Here is a 17,763-nt window from a genome sequence, read left to right on the forward strand (position 1 = left end):
GATGTATGTGTGTGTGTAATAATGTTATTACCTTTGGTTATATTGCATTTCTGCACTTCTTTTTCCCAGGAGGCAAATGAGGCTTTGAGCACCTCGTTAACTTTGCCATTGGTGCCGGGCGTAAAGGGTGGCATTGTGGATGGCACATCTGCAATTAAAATAAATCAAGTTAAAGCATTAATTGTTAAATTAAGCAACTAAATTAAGACTGCTACCTTTAAGTTTGCCATTGCTTGTATGCAATTGTTGTAATTTGTGCGCTTTCAAGTGAAATTTACTTGTTAGACACTGATAACTATTGCCTAGAAATGTTTGATCATAGCTATTCACACTTATGTTATTGTTGTTATTGATATTGTTTATATAGTTAGCTGATCGCAGTGGTGGTAACATGCGACAATCATTCCAATCAATCCATTCATTTGTCATTATTTTGCTGGTTGTAACAACTGCGAGCCAATCAAAATGTTGCTGTTGTCTTGGGTGTCAAAAGTCAAAGCAATTAAAGTTCACTTAAGGGGGTTGAGTTTGGGCGGGCGGCCAATTCAATTGGTTTCAATTTATGTGCGTGAAAAATCAAAGTAGCAACAAATTTGACCCGAAATGTCAGTGAAAGTCGCGACCCTTTCGTTAACGACGCAACGCACTTACAGATACAAATGTATCTATCGCAGTCTTAATTTACTGCTGTGTGTTTGACTCGCTTGTGGTTTGTATGGCGCACATTTATTTAAATTAATTGCATTCAATCGATAATTATGGTTCACAGCATAAATTGCAGCTTAAAGACTGTCATTATCAGTTCAGCTGCGTTTTGTTTTTGCTTATGCTTTGCTCTTTGTTTTTCTTTAAACAAACACAAACACATACACACACTTATACACACACGTACGCGATAAGATTTATTTAAATTTATCCAAGCAAAATTTGACGTTGCACAATGCACAACAAAAAAACAACACTGAAATAATTTTTAGTTACTCGTCGGCTCTTTGTGTATCTATTGGATTGCTGGATTTGTGAAGTCAAACTGAAACGAAACGATCGCATCCTAAACAGTGAGAACGAAACCAGCCAGAGCAGCAACAAAATGAAACGAAGTGAAACAGCGCAAGCGACCCTGCAGTTCGCTAAGTTGTTAGCATGACTTACTGTAGTGAGCTGGCAAGTTGCAGTACTGCAGGGTTATGCGCTGAGCGAGCGCAGACTGTGCAACAAGTGGAATTGAAGCGTTCGCCTGCTAAATCTCAGAGCGAGCGCCGCAACGAAATGGAATTCATTCACAAACGAAACTGTTTTTAAGTGGGAGAGTGCGTGTTTGCTTATGCATGCATGTGTGTGTGTGTGTGTGTGTGCGTGGAACGGAAACGGCCATCACAACGTGCCGACAACAACAACAACAACATAAGCTACACCTAGTAAAACAACACACAGGCTGTTTGTTTAGCACTGAGCGAAAAAAAAAAAAAGTAAAGCAAAAACAAATGCAGGCAAATGAAAGCTAAAGCAAACAAGCAACGGCAACAGGTGACAATGAGACGCATACAGGGTGTAGCAGGTGCGCAAAAGTCCACTCTAGCGCGCTCTCGCTCTTCATATTCAATATGCAGCGCATTTAATAAGTGAGACGATCAAGTGAACAAGAGCTATCAGTTTTTAGTTTTTTTTTTCCTTTCTTTTTGTTCACATGCATGTGTACACACTACAAACACATGTAGATATCACATATGGCAAAAATCTACTCAAGTTTCGTTCCAGACACAGACACACATGCATAGAGTGCAGCTCCTACATCAATTTATGAATGAATTTCTTATGTTGCCTTACACGCGCATTCTTCTCAAAGAAACTCCAGGCAACGAGATACAAACAACAACAACTAGTAGTATATGTGCTGGAAGATACAAGATACAAGTATTGGCTCGTTTTCTTTACGTCAAAAATACATGCAGCAGCAGCAGCAGCAGCAGCAAGAACAACACAATGATCGACGCTGGCGTCGCTGCTTCCGTTGCTTCCGTTTGCTTTGCCTTGTATTCTGCTTCTCCATATCGCTATCGTGTCATGTTTTGTGATAAAGAACGCAAGTATATGAAAAGCAAATTGTTGTAGAGAAAGAAACAGGCAAAGCGGAGCCAGCCAAAGCCAAAGGCCATAAGATAGAGCTATTATGACTGCGCGATCAGGTAAATTTATGAATGAATGAAACAAACTGCCGCTGCGGCGTCGAGTTTTTTTTTTTTTTTCTCTTCAGTCTATGAATGAATTGAAATTACGTGTGGCGACGACGGCGACGACTTGGGTGAGGCGGACGAGCGGGGGCAACATTTGGTCATTATCACAAAACCGCATATAATTGGCGACAAATGCAGGGGTAATCCCCGCTCGGCTGTCTCTTTGTATCTGCAAGATACACTTCGAGGTGGGCAGAGATGCGCTGCGTGTTTAACAAATTGCTTACAAGCAGTTCTGTCTTACATATTTGACATTGCGCATACATTTTGTAGTAAAACACGTATTATTATTATCATGACTCGTAGTCATGCTGGGCTAAAAGGGAAAAGCTATTCAAAACGCCGCACTTACAACTTGAAAATTACAAAACGTCTGTGCGTGTCTGAAATTCATTATGCGCCCGCCGCCTGTACAAAAATCTTAACAAAGTTCCGTTTGGGCCACACACACCCAGACCAAGTCCAAGTCTTGAAATGAATTAAAATTATACAAAGCGACTTGGGTGTTAATGCTTAAGCAAGAAAGTTCGCTCTCCTATAGCTTTTGGGATTGCCTGTGAAATAATTAAGTTCATAATCTGCTATTTGCAGTGAGGTGTTTATTATAAAAATTGTGTTTATAGCTAAATTGGGTCATACATAGAATTTATGCGCAATTATAAGATGTTTGAGCGACGCTGCATTTGTCACGTAGTCCATTCAGAATGCGATAATTGCACTATGCAAATTCTGTACTCCAAGTTGGCTGTGCCTAACTTATTGATACTCTTTAAAAACTTTGAATTAACATTTATATGTTAAACATAACAGCTGTTATTACTATTGGCTCATAACGCTCATAACAGTTCTACCAAAATGTTTTTACCCTTTTAGGGTATAGACCCTAGCGTGTTCCACTACGTCACTGTATATTTAATCTTTTTATATGAGTAATGCGCAATTAATGGCATAAGCTAATATCAAAATTCCTAGAAATTCGCAATGCCAATTCGCATATCAAGTGGCCATCAAGGAAATGGAGCACTCGCAAAAATTTATTAGTGCAGGTTACGATTACATATCGAACTCTGATAAGATAATGTTAACATACTTATGACCATATTTTGATTATAATAAAATGCGACTTGTGTTTTTTTATGAAGTGTGGCACGCGTGTACTTCACAATTAACTTCCGAACTTAGGCACTTATCTGCGGAAACTGCAGGTTCTCAATTTGTTTCGGAAATGAGTACCTAGAACTTAGATTGTGATACGATATCGTTTGTCCAAAATTAGCAAGATCCGCATGTTATTAGTTCCGTTAACTGGTCGATATTCTTATCAATGTGCTTTCAAAGTCTATTTTTATTCTTCTAAGAAACCAACTTGAGGAATTTCTTTGATATCAGCTGCAAAATTGATGCTTAGTTTCATTTATGAATTTGCACTAGCAATAATTTCAAAACTAACTTTGAAGTCGAACTATGTTAGTTATTTTTATTAGTTTGCTTCTAAGAATTAAGTGAAGAATTTTCTTGGCTATCAATTGCTAGATTGTTGCTTGTTTCATTTATGAATTGCAATTGCGTTAGCTTAAAGTCTAGCAATGTTGTTAGCTATTTTTATTAGTTCACTTCTAGCTACTTCTTCGATATCAATTGCTAGATTGATGCTTGATATATTGTTAGTTTCATTTGCGTAAGTTTAATGTTAGTTATGTTTATTAGTGCGAAACTAACTTGATATCAATTGCTAGAGTGATGCTTGCTAGTTTATGATTTTGCACTTGCGTTAGTTGCTAGAATTTAATTTAATTTGTTCGCTTTGAATTGAGCTGCGCTTTTTACCAACAGGTTGTTTGGTTGGCCTGGCCAGCTCCACTGATAAATTAGCCAAAGCAGTGGGTATGGTAAATGGCAGCCCCGAGGGCTAACAATCAAACAAGCAAACAGCTAACCAAACCGCAAAGCAACGCCATGGAACGCAAGTACATACAACATTATTAAGTATTTGCTATTGACTTCCGGTCGTTAGATATTTCATTACCAACAACTATAACTTGAGTTGGGGCTGGCTCAAAGAACTCTTGTACAATTCTATTAAATTTGTAGCAGGTGAACTGCAAATGGCAAATGGTTGGATATAGTTGGATTCGAATACAACACCCACTGCAACATTTAGCTTATAAATGACTTTGCAACGTTGTCCTTTGATATGCATTGAGCTATGAATTGAGAGAGAGTCTAGCCTCGGGTGTAACAAGGCACTAATTTGATTCAGCTGCGATTGAAGTCGAAGTCAATATGCAAGCTATATAGAAGTTTCTTTTTAAAATGTTGCGCTTGCTGTTGCTATAATGAAGCCCAATAAAAAATAAAGAGACGCAGACAAGTGACAAGTTCTTGGAATTAAATAAAATAAAAATAAACCAACAGCTTTGATACGCTATGCACTTTATTTGAAGCATTTCAAATGTAGAGCATTTCAAATTCGTTGAAAGCTTTAATTTTATTTGTTTTGCTCTTTTCTACGAAAATATATATAAGCGTTTTTTTATGCAGCATAATTCTTAAATTCTGTTTAAATTTTATTGAAAGCAAATAAATCAAATAAGGTGCAAGCAACAAATTACAACAAAATATATACAGTGGCGGCTAAATAAGTATGCACGGCTTGAATGTCTGGCACTGGAGTTTATCAGTTGCTTGTTTCGAATCTTTTTTTACTTTTCAATATAAAAATAATTGCAGGAGGCGACGTCGCTTCGTCATGCGCTAAGCTGTTGCACTTTTGCAGCTGAAACAGCAGCAAGGCAAGAGAAGAAAACCAAACGAAGAAGAAGAACACGATTGTGGCCCTGGAGACGTACGACGAAGACATCGAGTTGTCGTATGAAACTTACTACACCGGAAATATAAAATTACACACTCAACACTTAAATTGTGTGTACAGTGTCTGTGCCTCTCTCACATGTTGCATGCTGCATGCTGCAGCGAAGATTCTAGTGGCAGTCAGTGCCTCAAATAGGGTGCAAAATGCTTTGATTAAAAGCCCAATTTGTTATAAAAAGAATTTACGCTTATTAATTGGCAATTGTTTAATTGTTTGGCAAATGCATAAAGAATTTATTTTATGCATTCACACAAAGAATTTTCTGCAGACAATAAAAATTCGCAGAACAACAAATTCCCACGCACTTGAACTTGAAATTCTTTTCAGTCGTGTATTTTGACATATTATATATGATGAAATATATATAAAGTACTATACTACTCGAATTACAAACACAAGGATGCTGTATGAATTTTACCTGCTCTGCATACCCTGTGAATTTAATGCGCAGCATGCACGACTTGTACTTGAATGCGACTTAAAATGCATAAAATTTAATCAGCAAGCTACTATCACTTACTAAAGACGCTGCTTTCAATGCCTACGGATCAAGGACTCGTCGTCGCAGTTGGCGTCTGGCGACTCCAAGAGTCGTGGGAATACAACAAATTTCGGTTTGCTTTGCTGCCTTTCATCTCGCTTTTATATATAAATTTTGGGCAAAAATTCTCAAGCTGCCGCTGGGGCTCGCTTGTCTCCCCTAAATCTTTTAACGCTGATTTTTATGCCAATTCATTTCTTTCTGCTGTTTGCCCTTATTACGCGATTTCGCAGCCATTACTCCCACTAAAGGCTGTGCGAACAAAAAAGTGAAAAGCGGTTGTCTTAGTCAGCTGACCAGCTACCTGGGCCAAATAATTGGTTTTGTGGTCGATAACAAAGCCACACGCTGTCTAGCCCAAAAGTAGGGGGAGACCCTAACTGGCAATAAAATGTACATAGCAGATAACTAGAGCGATATATTTAAGCTATGATAGTACTGAAATTCCTAGAAAACAATGCGCTGATATCAGTCAAAACATATATGACTGACTCTCGTCTGCAGTTTTAATGTTAAGTCCCTATATTATAATCACAATGGTCTGGCATTTATAAGGGGGACACATGCATAATCTTAAAACGACATTTCTTTAATTGCTGCTCTTTCAATTTCAATTTTATTCAATTAGTCTATGGAAATCTCAAAATGCGCGTGCGTAAAGTGCGCGCTGTCTCTTTCGCTCTGCAGCTTTTGCCTTTTTGCCTTTTTAATTGTGCGTAGTTAGCCCCTCGATTTGCTTAATTGATAGTAGGCGTCCGCATACTTTTGCCTAATTGCATTTGTTAATAATTTAGCTGCTGACGCGCTGTCTTTCGCTCCTCAAAAGTTCACATAGTATAACTTAGAATATAACGAGCGAGCGTTTGGCATGTTATGTTTGTTTAACAAACGATCAACACGGCATACAAATTTATATAGACAGGCCAAAGTCAATTCGATCGATAAGCGTGTGTGTTGGTACTATATGCATTTTGTATATTTGCTGCTGAGTGTGTTTATATGAACTGGAAATCCCCTAATAAATAGACAAAAAAAATAAGCTATTGTTGTTCAGATTGCAGCAGCTAAGCGCATGAACTTTGAAATACTCTGTAGAATTAACTTAGGCTTTGAATATTATTCATTTATATACAAACTAATTTATGCTTCAAGTAATGCATATAAAGAATTTTTAAATAAATTAAAAATATGGTATTTAAACTTAGAATGTTGAATTCAGTTGTTAGACTTCACATTTTATTTTATTATTTTGACTTTGAGGATCTTTAAAAAAAATGATTCTTTAAGTAATGCAATTAAATAAATTAAATATATGACTGCTAAATTTAGAATATTTAGTTCATGTATTAGAGCTCATATTTTATTTTATTTATTTTTTATTTTTATAATTGAGGGTTTATAAAGCTAAGAATATATTAAAAATTAAATGAAATTATTTTAGCTATTAGACTTCATATTTTATTTTTATTAACTCATTCAGATATTTTTCTTCAAGCAATATATTTAAAATAAATTAAAAATATGCTAACTTAATTTAAAATATTTAATTAATATTCATTTAGACTGCATATTTGATTTTTAAAAGATTATTTATAAACATAATTTATTTCAAGGAATAAATTAAAAGGACGCTAACTTAATTTAGTATATTTAATTCCAATACTACCGACCTTACTGATACTTTAACCTAAGCTGTAATTGTCGAAAACTATTTTTAAATTCTTTAGTTTGTCTACCCTTTAACCCCCATTACTTGCAGGGTAAACAACAATAACAATCGACTCCAGCAAACCGAAAAAAACTATATGTAATAAAATTGATGATCAAACGAAAACTCTCACATTTTGTCTGTGTGTGTGTGTTTGTATTTGTGAGAGATTTTGTGCATTGGCAATGAGCGAACGGAACTTGAGATCAATCGTCTAAAAATTGGTTAACTTTTGCTTCTAGCTAAAGCAACGTTATAAATTAATTTTTAATATGTTCCAGCAAAAACAACCAGCACATTATTATTCTTTTTCATATTTGTACAGCACAACTTTATGGGTATTTTGTTTCAGCAACAATAACAACAACAACAAGAAACACAAACAGACAGCGCGGCGTTTTTCTTTCAATGAAATTACGTGTGCAATCTTCGCCGGAACTTGTCATGTTTACAAACAGTTCGCATTATGCTAAAATATAAAAAACAACATGAGGCTAACCGAGAAATTTATATGTGTGGCCCAATGGCCAATATATTTTAGCCAACAAATTGGTACACAATCAAAGTCACAGCCAAAACGCAGCGCATTGTTTATTTTCAATGAGAACTAAACTCTGATATAGTTGGAAAAACATCAAACGACAAAAGGAAACGCGCAAAAGCCAACAAAAACGCATTTTTATGATTTTCGAAACGATTTGTTAGCGATAGTTGCTGCTGCTGCTGCTTCTTCCTGTACAGTAAACGCTGCTATTAATGAAAAGCCAACGAAAATCGAATACATAACATACATAATTATGAGTGGTCTACAAGGCAATGAAAATTCAAATGGGGTGGGGAGTGCAGTCGATAGATCAAAGCAGTTGCTGCACATGTTTGTTGCCATTGCACTTGTTGTGGCTGCAACAGCAGGAGGTGTGAAGACTGCCACGAAAAGCGGCAACTGAGTGTCTGATATCAAACAGACACATTGGCAACTGTTTGAAGTGCAGTCAACAAGATTGGAGAGCAGGCCAAATAATAAGCGTAGACGCTGGTTGGTCAAAAAAAGTGCCAAAGGTTCAACTATATAAATTTGTATATATAATATAACAATTCGCGCTGGCCATAAATCTATTTGCCTTACAAAATCAACAGGTGTAACGAAATTGATTGATTACTCAATTAGGCAAATCTTTCATTCATTAGCTGCTCAGCAATAATTATTTAAAGCTATACAAAAAACAACAAGCTGTAGATCGAGTGGCAAATATCATGGAGCATTTGCTATATATACAATTTATGTCGATAGTTTTATGTGCGCATCATGTCTACATAAATTTTAGATGAGCAACGCGCAGAAGTTTTAATCAACACTCATTAAGTCTACAAGATCGACGGTAATATAATTAAGAGAAATTATGTATCCACCAGCGGCGCTACAACGTTGACGTTGAGTTCAGTTCGATACAAAACCACAGCAACCACAATAATAAGAGCAACACACACACACAGACACAGATTTTTGTTGTTGTTTAACAATTTCGCAATTCAGCTGTCGATCATTTCATTCATAAAATGTGCATAGCATGGCATATTGAGTGGCCTCACACACAGATCCGAGCGCATCAGCAATTCATTCACACACAGCTTTAGCTTTAGCTTTTGGCTTTGTGATCTGGAAAACTTGCACACATCCGCACACCGCTGGGTTAATATGGAGAGTCAGCCACCCGCCTGCCTCACAACAACACAAACGAAGTGATTAATTCATATAGTTGGCTCTCTGTTCGTGGCCCCCAGAGCAATACGTATTGCTGTTTTCTGAATGGAAACTGGTTTCGTCAGTTCGATTGCTGCCGTTGTGGCTTGTTATTGTTGCTATTGCTATTGCTGTTGATATTGGGGTTTATGTTATTATATTCATCCTCATCTCACCTGATCCCCAGCAGCTGCTCATCCGGTCATGTGAGAAAAAATACACAACAGCAACAGCAGCCACAGCAGCCACAGCACGCTGCAAAAATAGACAACCCGACGGACACTGCAAGAGTTGCACGCAAAACGCAATGCAATGCAACTTTTTCTTTCTCTCTTTTGCCAGCAGCAGCAGCAGCTACAGCTGATCATGTGGCAAGATATTGCTGCTGGCTCACAGCTTTGCGAAAGCTGCTGCTGCTGCTGCTGCTGAGGATATCTGACATTCAAATCAGCATTTGGAAAAGTGCAACAAGTGGTCAGCCCAAGTTGAAGTCAACCTATTTAAGCATCCGCAGCAGCGCAGCAAAAGGAAACGTACGACGGGCAAGAAAAACTGGAAAAGCGTTGGGGTCTGCACTAGCTACGGAAGTTAGCCAAGCATGTGTAAAACAGTTAATGCACACAGGATATGTTTCCGCCAGCAGCAGCAGCAGCAGCAGCGAAACTAGTTTGGGCCTATCGATTGACCATCAGTTTATTAATTATCAATTTATTTATGTTTAATGAATTATGCATGGCAAAAAAATTTAGTTCTATGTTAATTTGCTTTTAATAGCTGCGCCAAGTTTTTGGCAATCGGAAGTAGCTTAGATTTGAGTTTTAATTAAAGCAGAATAAGCAAAGCAAATATGTCCTGAGTTAAAAGCAGCTGATCGGCTGATCAAACAGCAGCTCAAGATGGAATCGTGTTGAATGCGCAGTCCAGGCAACAAATACAGTAGCCAGCAAACAAATTACACACAATTCCAACTTCAGCAGCAACTTCACAGCAGCAGCAACAACAAGAGCGACAACATTATTATCTGTGTTGCTTTTGTGTCCCAAAGCTGGCGCTACAACTACGCGGCATAGTCTATAAGCTATAGACGCAGCCTCAGCTCAACTCTGCTCAGCAGGCAGAAGAACGAAACGAGCAAAACGAATCATCAGCTTGAGAGCTTGAGTGTCGTTTGTTGTAGCTACTGTTCAATGGATGCTGCTGATGATGCTGCTGCTGCTGTTGATGCTGCTGTTGCTGCTGTACGCTTCGGCTTTTTTTTCGGTTAGTAAACCGGATGTTCCTAATCATTGCTAGTTTGCCTCAAATTAAATATGCTACGCTACATCTCTCTGCCTATGTGTGTGTATCTTTTGTTTATGAACTGCCCATGTGAGCAAAACGTACTTGATAGATACGTAGCTTGTAGCTTGATTGCAGCTCTAGCCGCAGCGCAAATTATGAATGGAATATCTCTAAGCACATAGCACACAATCTTTTATTTCTGTTTATCATTTAATCTTGCGCTAGTGACGCATCTGCAAAAGCTAACTGTATGCAAATATAACTCTAGCAACAAACTTCCGTTTGCCAATCAAGTTGCATTAATGCTTCAATCAAGCAGTTTAAGGCCAACTTAATTGATATAGCACAGCTACAATTCATATTTATCAGCAACAATTAGCCATAATTAGTAACTATAGCTCAACAGACAGTTAGATTTTTATAGCTTTCACACACTCTCAATTCGAATACCACTTTAAATGAAAATGAGATGTATCTTTTTTAAAGTTTTAGTTTATGTCTGCGGTTTGCTTTGACAAATTTATGGCCATTCGTTGATAGCAATTAAGTTGTAGTCGTTTTGGGCTTAAATGCTGTGACGGTAGCCAATTGATAAGCAGCCCAAAACTAAATGCCCATATTAATTGTTTTGCTTAAATAAGATTTCAGACTGGCGCCAACGCCAAATTATAAACGCAGCTTCATTTTTTCTATCCGCTAACAAATTGACAGTGGGCAGCTGTACACTAATACTTAGACATACACACACATGCATAATTCTGAATGAAGCTGCAATTTGAGTGCCGTAATAAGCCCCCACAAGATAAAAGACACAAGCCTCAAGACAAGTCAGTACCCCAACCAGCTACAACAACAACAACTCGAACTCGAACTAGAACTAGAACTAGACTATCCAGTGCCCAGTTGTGCGCTTTGGCGTGCAAGATGTGGAGCATCTTTGTAGCCATAACACCTGGCGTTTTGCCCTAGCCTAGCGCTGGCATAAACTGGAAGCTCTCTACACTTGAATTGTGCGTCTTTTGAATTGCATTCAATTTCAAGCTTACACCACACACCCCACACTGCCTCGCCCCTTGTCTAGTATTTGCATATGTTGGCCTGGCGCATTGATCATTAGACTATTTTTAATAGAGAGTGAGCGAGTGAGAGAGACCAGTTTTCAAAGTGGTCTGTCCAGCCGTAAGTTTCACCTGCTCCTAGTTAAGATTTTGCAGCTTGCGTGTGCTCAAGGGGCACGAAAGATTCACAGCTCGCTGCTGTAGCTTTCCGGTAGCGTTTGCATCCAAACTCTTTGGCTTTTGCTATTGCCCTTAAATGTTTTCTCGAGTGCGCGCCTCGCTCGTTGCCATTGACAAACTAATTTATGCGCAAGGCTACAAATCTTTTTGGCTCAAATAAACAAAACTAAACTGTTAGCAAGTATATACACATTGGCTATAGCATAAATTAACTTCCGATATAATTGTGCTCGCTCTCGACTTTTCAATGTATACAAATTTATGCTCAGTCACTAGCTGCTTTGGCTAAATTTCTGGGGGTGTTATGGTCAACATCAGGCGGCAACAATTAAAAATGCAAGCGAGCTACAAAAACACTCAATAAAATGCGTTGATAAATTGCGCCAAGCATCAAAGGCAGCCAGCCAACCAACCCACTGTGTGAGTGGAGTGGAGTGGAGATGGCGCTTTGGCGTGGCATGCCACAAGCACTTGCAACCTGCTATGAAAATTTATCGATTGTTTTTGTTTAGATTTGGCCTCTGTGTGTGATAGAGAAATTGAGAATTGTTTTCCCTGGCATAGACACCAAAGCGCCAAACCAAATCGACAATGAGCCCAATTTACAAATGAATGTCAGGCTGAAAGTATTTTGGGGTTTTTAGGTTGCAATAATAAAAAGCAAGCACATAAAAGTAGCACTTACTGTTCATAGCGTAATCGATACTATCGATAAAAGCGTTTAACTAGCTAACCATTTACTAATTTCATTAGCTCAATACGTTACCCAAACTAAACTAAATTCATTGCAGCAGCTTTAACTTTAATGCATTTGTTATTTTTTATTCACAGCCATAATAAAGTCATTTGGCTAGCTGCTTTTAATTTAAATGACAATTAAAAAGCGCAACCATTAGCCATGAAAATTATTATCGCCTAGCAAATGTGCTACACATAATGACAAGACACAAAATATAGTTAACATATAAAAAGATCATAAAAGCCAGACAAAGGCATTAGGCTAGGGTATGTAAAACAACAATTGAAGCGTTAAATTATCAATTGAACGTATTGAACATAACTTTGCCCTGGGGTGGGCAGCAGCGTTAAATTGGCCAAAAGGCTTAGCAGTCAGTCAATGAGCTCTCAGGTGGACACGGTTCAATTGATTAGCGAGACTCCTGTTCCAGCTCTATATGAGTTTGCACCCCCGTTTAGATGCGCGCGCGCGCGCTCAGGCAACTGGAAAATTGTGTAGTCTATGCGCAATTAAAGTATAAAAAAAAAAACTAAGATGCAGGTGTGCCACACTCATATATCGATCTATGGCGATTTGATATTTCATCGATTTTCGTTTGTCAATTGACCGTTGGCGATTGCATTATCAATTTGCAACAGCGATCTGTGGCATGTAATCATTTCATCAATTGAAGCAGCAAGAACTGGTTTCAGTTGTTGTTATTATTGTTTGCTCATAAATATGGATTTGTTGCCTTTTGTTGCACTAACTAATTGTTTCATATTTGTGGCAACATTTTGTTGTATTTTTGGCTCAACTTTAAATAGCGCAATGCCATATGTGGCAGTCGTTGATTAATTGAATTTCACTTTATAAGGATCGCTAGCTAAGATTTCACGTTGATTATTATAATTACTAAAAAAGTTGCAAATATTTGTATTTAAAACTTTGAGTTTCGCTTTAGTTTAACATTTTTTAATTGCTTATTAACAAATTGCAGTGTTAACAAATTTGCATGCATATAACAATTATTTCGCTTTTATTTTTATAAAGAGTTTCTGCATTTAAAACTTAATACAGCCGCCAATGATTTTATTAGTACAGCTAAATTTATTTTTTAAATTGAAGTGGCACTCAACATTAAACTTTCCGCCTCATTAATATTAAAGGAAATTTTAATACAAAAGTATTACACAGTGAATTGCATTTGCCACTCAGTTTTGAGTCTAGACAAACCAAAGCTATGCGCATTAAGGCTGTAATTCCAGTAATAGTAATTCTACTAATTTATATATTTGTTGTCAAGGTATATATTTAGTTTAAGTGCTTATAACGTTCACTAATTTAACGCTTTCAGGCATTTCACTTCAAAATGACAAATGTTGTGTGCGATTCCTTCAACAAATCCTGGGTTGCCTACAAGGAATGCCGCTTGCGTGCCGTTAGTCGCAACAAAACTACACTAACAGCTTTAGTTTATGTAAAGCAGCCAGCTTATAATATACACATTGGTTTCAAAATGCTTAAGCGAGCAAATGGCTACAAGCCATGGCTAATTGATTTTAAAATTGACGCTTGCAAGTTTCTGCGTACACGTTATCAACCCGTAGCAAAAATTATTATGAATCTTATTAAAGATGTGTCAACCTTAAATCACAGTTGTCCTTACAAGGTAAGCCTAAGTATTATTTTCGCTATTTTTGTGTATACATTCTATTTTCCCAGGGAGTTAACGGCATCAAAGATTTTTATAACATTGCTGGTTTACCAGTTGTTCTGCCCACTGGCGATTATCTATTAGAGCTAACTTGGATTTTCGATATGAAGCCGCAATTTATTACAAATGTGTATTTTACCTTTATTGAATGATTCACAATGCTAAAATTCAGTTTAAATTAAAGTGACATCCCGCTGTGGAAAGGTTTGCGTCTTCACTATTTTATTGGTGCATGTTTGCTCAGACAGTTAATGAAAAATGTTAGCATACGTTTAAGCGCTAGATTAAAAATGAAATAGATACTCGGCAAATGATTTATGGAAACGCGTAAATCTATTTCATTTCTAATTCTAAACAAAGCTAAACACAACTTAAATTGTACACTCTATCAACACTAGTGAAATATAGGCCTAAACTTTTAATTGCTGTTTAAAATCTCTTATCATTGAACAAATTGCAGCAATTTTTTTTTTCCGCAACGCTTACTTTAATTTAAATATTCCAAAATAACTATATTTATGAGCAAAGACTTGGTATTTCAGTTTAGTCAAACGAAAGCAATGGGCATTAGGACAGCTAGACGAGTGTTTTTTATAATTCTACTCATTTATATATTTTTAAGAAACAACAACAACGTATGTATCTGTTTTCAAAGCTGACATTTGAATTTGTAAGCAATTCATTTATGGTATTTTGTTAAAAGGCATTCAAGTTCAAGATGACAAACGTTGTATGCGAGTCCTTTAACAAATCCTGGATTGTCTTTAGGGAGTGCCGTTTGCGAGCGATTAATCGCAACAAGACCACCCTGACAATCTTTGCCTTTCTAAACGAGGCAGTTTATACTGGAGGCTTAAGATTAAGAATACTTAAGAAGGCAAATGGTTACAAGCCATGGCTATTTGATTATAAAATTGATGGCTGCAAGTTTATGCGTACACGTTATAACCCAGTTGCAAAAATGATTTGGAATCTCTTTAAAAATTGTTCAACACTAAATCACACTTGTCCATATACGGTAAGCTGAACAAGAATTATTTATATTTAGTGTTTACTTTTTCTTTCCCCAGGGTCTTATTGGCGTCAAAGATTTTTATAGAATTGAAGACCTACCAATTAAACCGCCGACAGGCGATTATGTACTAATGCTTACTTGGATTTTCGACACGCAGCCGCAATGTATAACAAATATATATTTTACCTTTACTGAATGATTTACAATGTTAAAGTTTAATACAATGCTTATTAAACAAATATAGCAGCAATGATTATTTACGGTTAGACTTTCGATCAGTTTCAACTCAACTACCATTTTTCATGCTATCAACACTTTTAAAATGTAAACTAATACACCCATTTAATTACTGCCAAAAAAAAAAAAAAACTGTTGTCATTAAATAGATTGATACATTTTCCGCAACATTAATTTCAACATAAAAATTCCACACTAAGCTATTTTTAGTTGCAGACTCAGTTCTTTAGTTAGACAAACGAAAGCCATGCGGATTAGGACTGGAAAAGATCTGTTCATAATTATTATACTGAGTAAAATATTTTTAAGAGTCAACAACGAGGTATATATTAAGGTTTAAGTGAAGCCGCTTGTATGAATTTTCTTGTAATATCTTTCATTAAGCAAATTCTCATTTCAAGATGACAAATTTGTTGCGATGGCTTCCAACAGTCGGTTGTCTACAGGGAATGTCGATTGTGCCGTTAGTCCCGCAACGACACCACACAGCCTTTGTATCTCATACGGTAGCTTATAATATACACACTCTGTTTAAAAGTGCTCTACAGTGTTACAACCATAGTTTTGATTATATAGTGATGGCTGCAAGTTATGCGTACCACGTTATCAGCTCAGTTGGAAAATATTTGGAATCTTATTCACACACGATTCTTCTCACACCTGTCCTATATCGTATAGTATAACATTTTGTAAAAAAGTATTATAATTATAAATTCACAGGGCGTCAATGGCATCAAAGATTTTTATAATATTGCCTCCTTGCCAATAGTTCTGCCCACTGGCGATTATCTATTAATGTTTACATGGATTTTCGACAAGAAGCCGCAATTTATTACAAATGTGTATTTTTCTTTTACCGAATAATCGAAAATTGTAGAGTTTAAAAGCTAATTATGTTCTTATTTACAGTTCAATCAGTAATCTTCATTACTTACTTACTTCATTTATTCAGTTATGGAAAAATGGATTCATACTTTTGTGTGTTCAATTTTTAAATTTATCTTAGCATGCTTTTCCGCGACAGATTAAAATATTTTTCCAGTATGTTGCTCACTACTCTTTAAAGTCTATAGATATTGAAACAAACGAAATTGTTTTCTTTTTTTATTTTTTTTTTACAACAGTTGCATTCTTTATAAATTTTCGATTCACGCTCATTTTTCACGCTATCAACACTAGTAAGAATATATATATTAAAATCGCATTTAAATGTTGCTAAAAAAAATGCTTTTAACATTTTCCGCAACATTGATTTCTATATAAAATCGCACACTTAGCTTTTTACGTGGACACTGTTTTCTCAGTAAGACACACGAGAGCCATGCGGATTAGGACTTCAAGAGACCTGTTCACTATTCTTATACTGGGTTGTATATTTTTAAGAAATTACTCCAAGGTATATATTTATTTCAAAAGTTGCTAAGGCGAGTGAACAACTCATCATATTTAATTGTAAGGCATTTCAGTTTAAAATGACAAATGTTGTGTGCGATTCCTTCAACAAATCCTGGGTTGTCTACAGGGAATGCCGATTGCGTGCCGTTAGTCGCAACAAGACCACTCTAACAGCATTTGTTTTTATATCGGAGCCAGCTTATAATATACAAATGCAATTAAAAGTGCTCAAGAAGGCAAATGGGTATAAGCCATTTTTATTTGATTATACAATTGATGCTTGCAAATTTATGCGTACTCGTTATCACCCGGTGGCAAAAATGTTTTGGAATCTTTTTAAAGATATTTCAACGCTAAATCACACCTGTCCATATTTTTAGTTGCGGTGTCATTGTGATTATTTTGTATACGTTTTTAAATTTGTTATTGTTTTTCTTATTATCTCAGTATCACATATGTTTCCTCAGTTAAGCTATGTGCAATTGCAATTTACTTGGATTTTCGACAAGAAGCCGCAATTTTTTACAAACGTGTATTTTACCTTTACTGAATAATTTAAAAAATTTTCCTAATTATTTGCAATTCAATCAGCAATCTTCATTACTTTATTTACATATGAACAAATGGTTTCAAACTTCGATGCGCTCAAGGGTTAGATAAAAAGTTAGCATGCTTTTCAGCGATAGTTTCGAAATGAAAAAATTGTTGGTCACTGCTGTTGAAAGTCTACAGAAATTAAAACAATCGAAATTGTTTTCTTTAACTTTTGTCAGCTTTTGCGTTCAATAGATTTTGATATGCATATATCCCTTGTACAAAATACATTTAAATTTTATGCTCCTCATGTGTGGGCACACCAGCACGCTTAATGTCAATTAATTTATAAAAATTTTGCAAAAGCTATACATTTTTATCTATTTTTTGATTGCCAGTGCTATTCAAAATATTACAATCAAACAATTGTTAAAAAAAAATATAATGAAAAAAATATATTTAAAATTTCTGCTAACAATTGATTAATATAAATATTCCCGAGACTAATGCTTTTTAAGCTATGATCATGTCA

The 17,763-nt window shown here is 36.2% G+C and overlaps 3 protein-coding genes across 4 annotated transcripts in view; 2 read left to right on the forward strand and 1 right to left on the reverse strand.

The window, feature by feature from the left end:
* The window catches only part of LOC108604181 (ETS-like protein pointed), a 51,416-nt gene that overhangs the window by 18,480 nt on the left and 15,173 nt on the right, over positions 1-17,763 (reverse strand). The window contains exons 1-2 of one of the 2 annotated variants that reach the window (XM_017993524.1): positions 216-628; positions 32-148 (exon numbers count right to left, since the gene is read on the reverse strand). In XM_017993524.1, the coding sequence (XP_017849013.1) occupies positions 32-148; positions 216-429 (331 nt within the window). In that variant the 5' untranslated portion in view covers positions 430-628. Of the gene's footprint in view, positions 1-31; positions 149-215; positions 629-17,763 lie in introns of those variants that run through there. The other variant, XM_017993523.1, reaches the window with a different exon arrangement.
* LOC108604182 lies at positions 13,706-14,202 on the forward strand. The gene is made up of 2 exons (XM_017993525.1): positions 13,706-14,005; positions 14,059-14,202. Exons 1-2 carry the CDS (start codon positions 13,706-13,708, stop codon positions 14,200-14,202), a joined length of 444 nt encoding a protein of 147 aa, XP_017849014.1.
* Positions 16,402-17,077, forward strand: LOC108601225. Its single transcript, XM_033294218.1, has 3 exons — positions 16,402-16,480; positions 16,580-16,698; positions 16,769-17,077. The coding sequence occupies exons 2-3, from the start codon at positions 16,624-16,626 to the stop codon at positions 17,075-17,077; spliced, it is 384 nt and encodes a 127-aa protein (XP_033150109.1). The 5' UTR covers positions 16,402-16,480; positions 16,580-16,623.

The sequence above is a fragment of the Drosophila busckii genome, chromosome 3R (genome assembly GCF_011750605.1).
Source record: "Drosophila busckii strain San Diego stock center, stock number 13000-0081.31 chromosome 3R, ASM1175060v1, whole genome shotgun sequence".
NCBI classification, from domain to species: domain Eukaryota; kingdom Metazoa; phylum Arthropoda; class Insecta; order Diptera; family Drosophilidae; genus Drosophila; species Drosophila busckii.

Coding starts and splice junctions, on each gene's coding strand:
- LOC108604182 (XM_017993525.1), top strand. CDS start 13,706: ATGACAAATGTTGTGTGCGATTCCTTCAACAAATCCTGGGTTGCCTAC. Junction 14,006..14,058: donor ATCACAGTTGTCCTTACAAG/GTAAGCCTAAGT, acceptor CTATTTTCCCAG/GGAGTTAACGGCATCAAAGA.
- LOC108601225 (XM_033294218.1), top strand. CDS start 16,624: ATGCGGATTAGGACTTCAAGAGACCTGTTCACTATTCTTATACTGGGT. Junction 16,699..16,768: donor TTTTAAGAAATTACTCCAAG/GTATATATTTAT, acceptor AAGGCATTTCAG/TTTAAAATGACAAATGTTGT.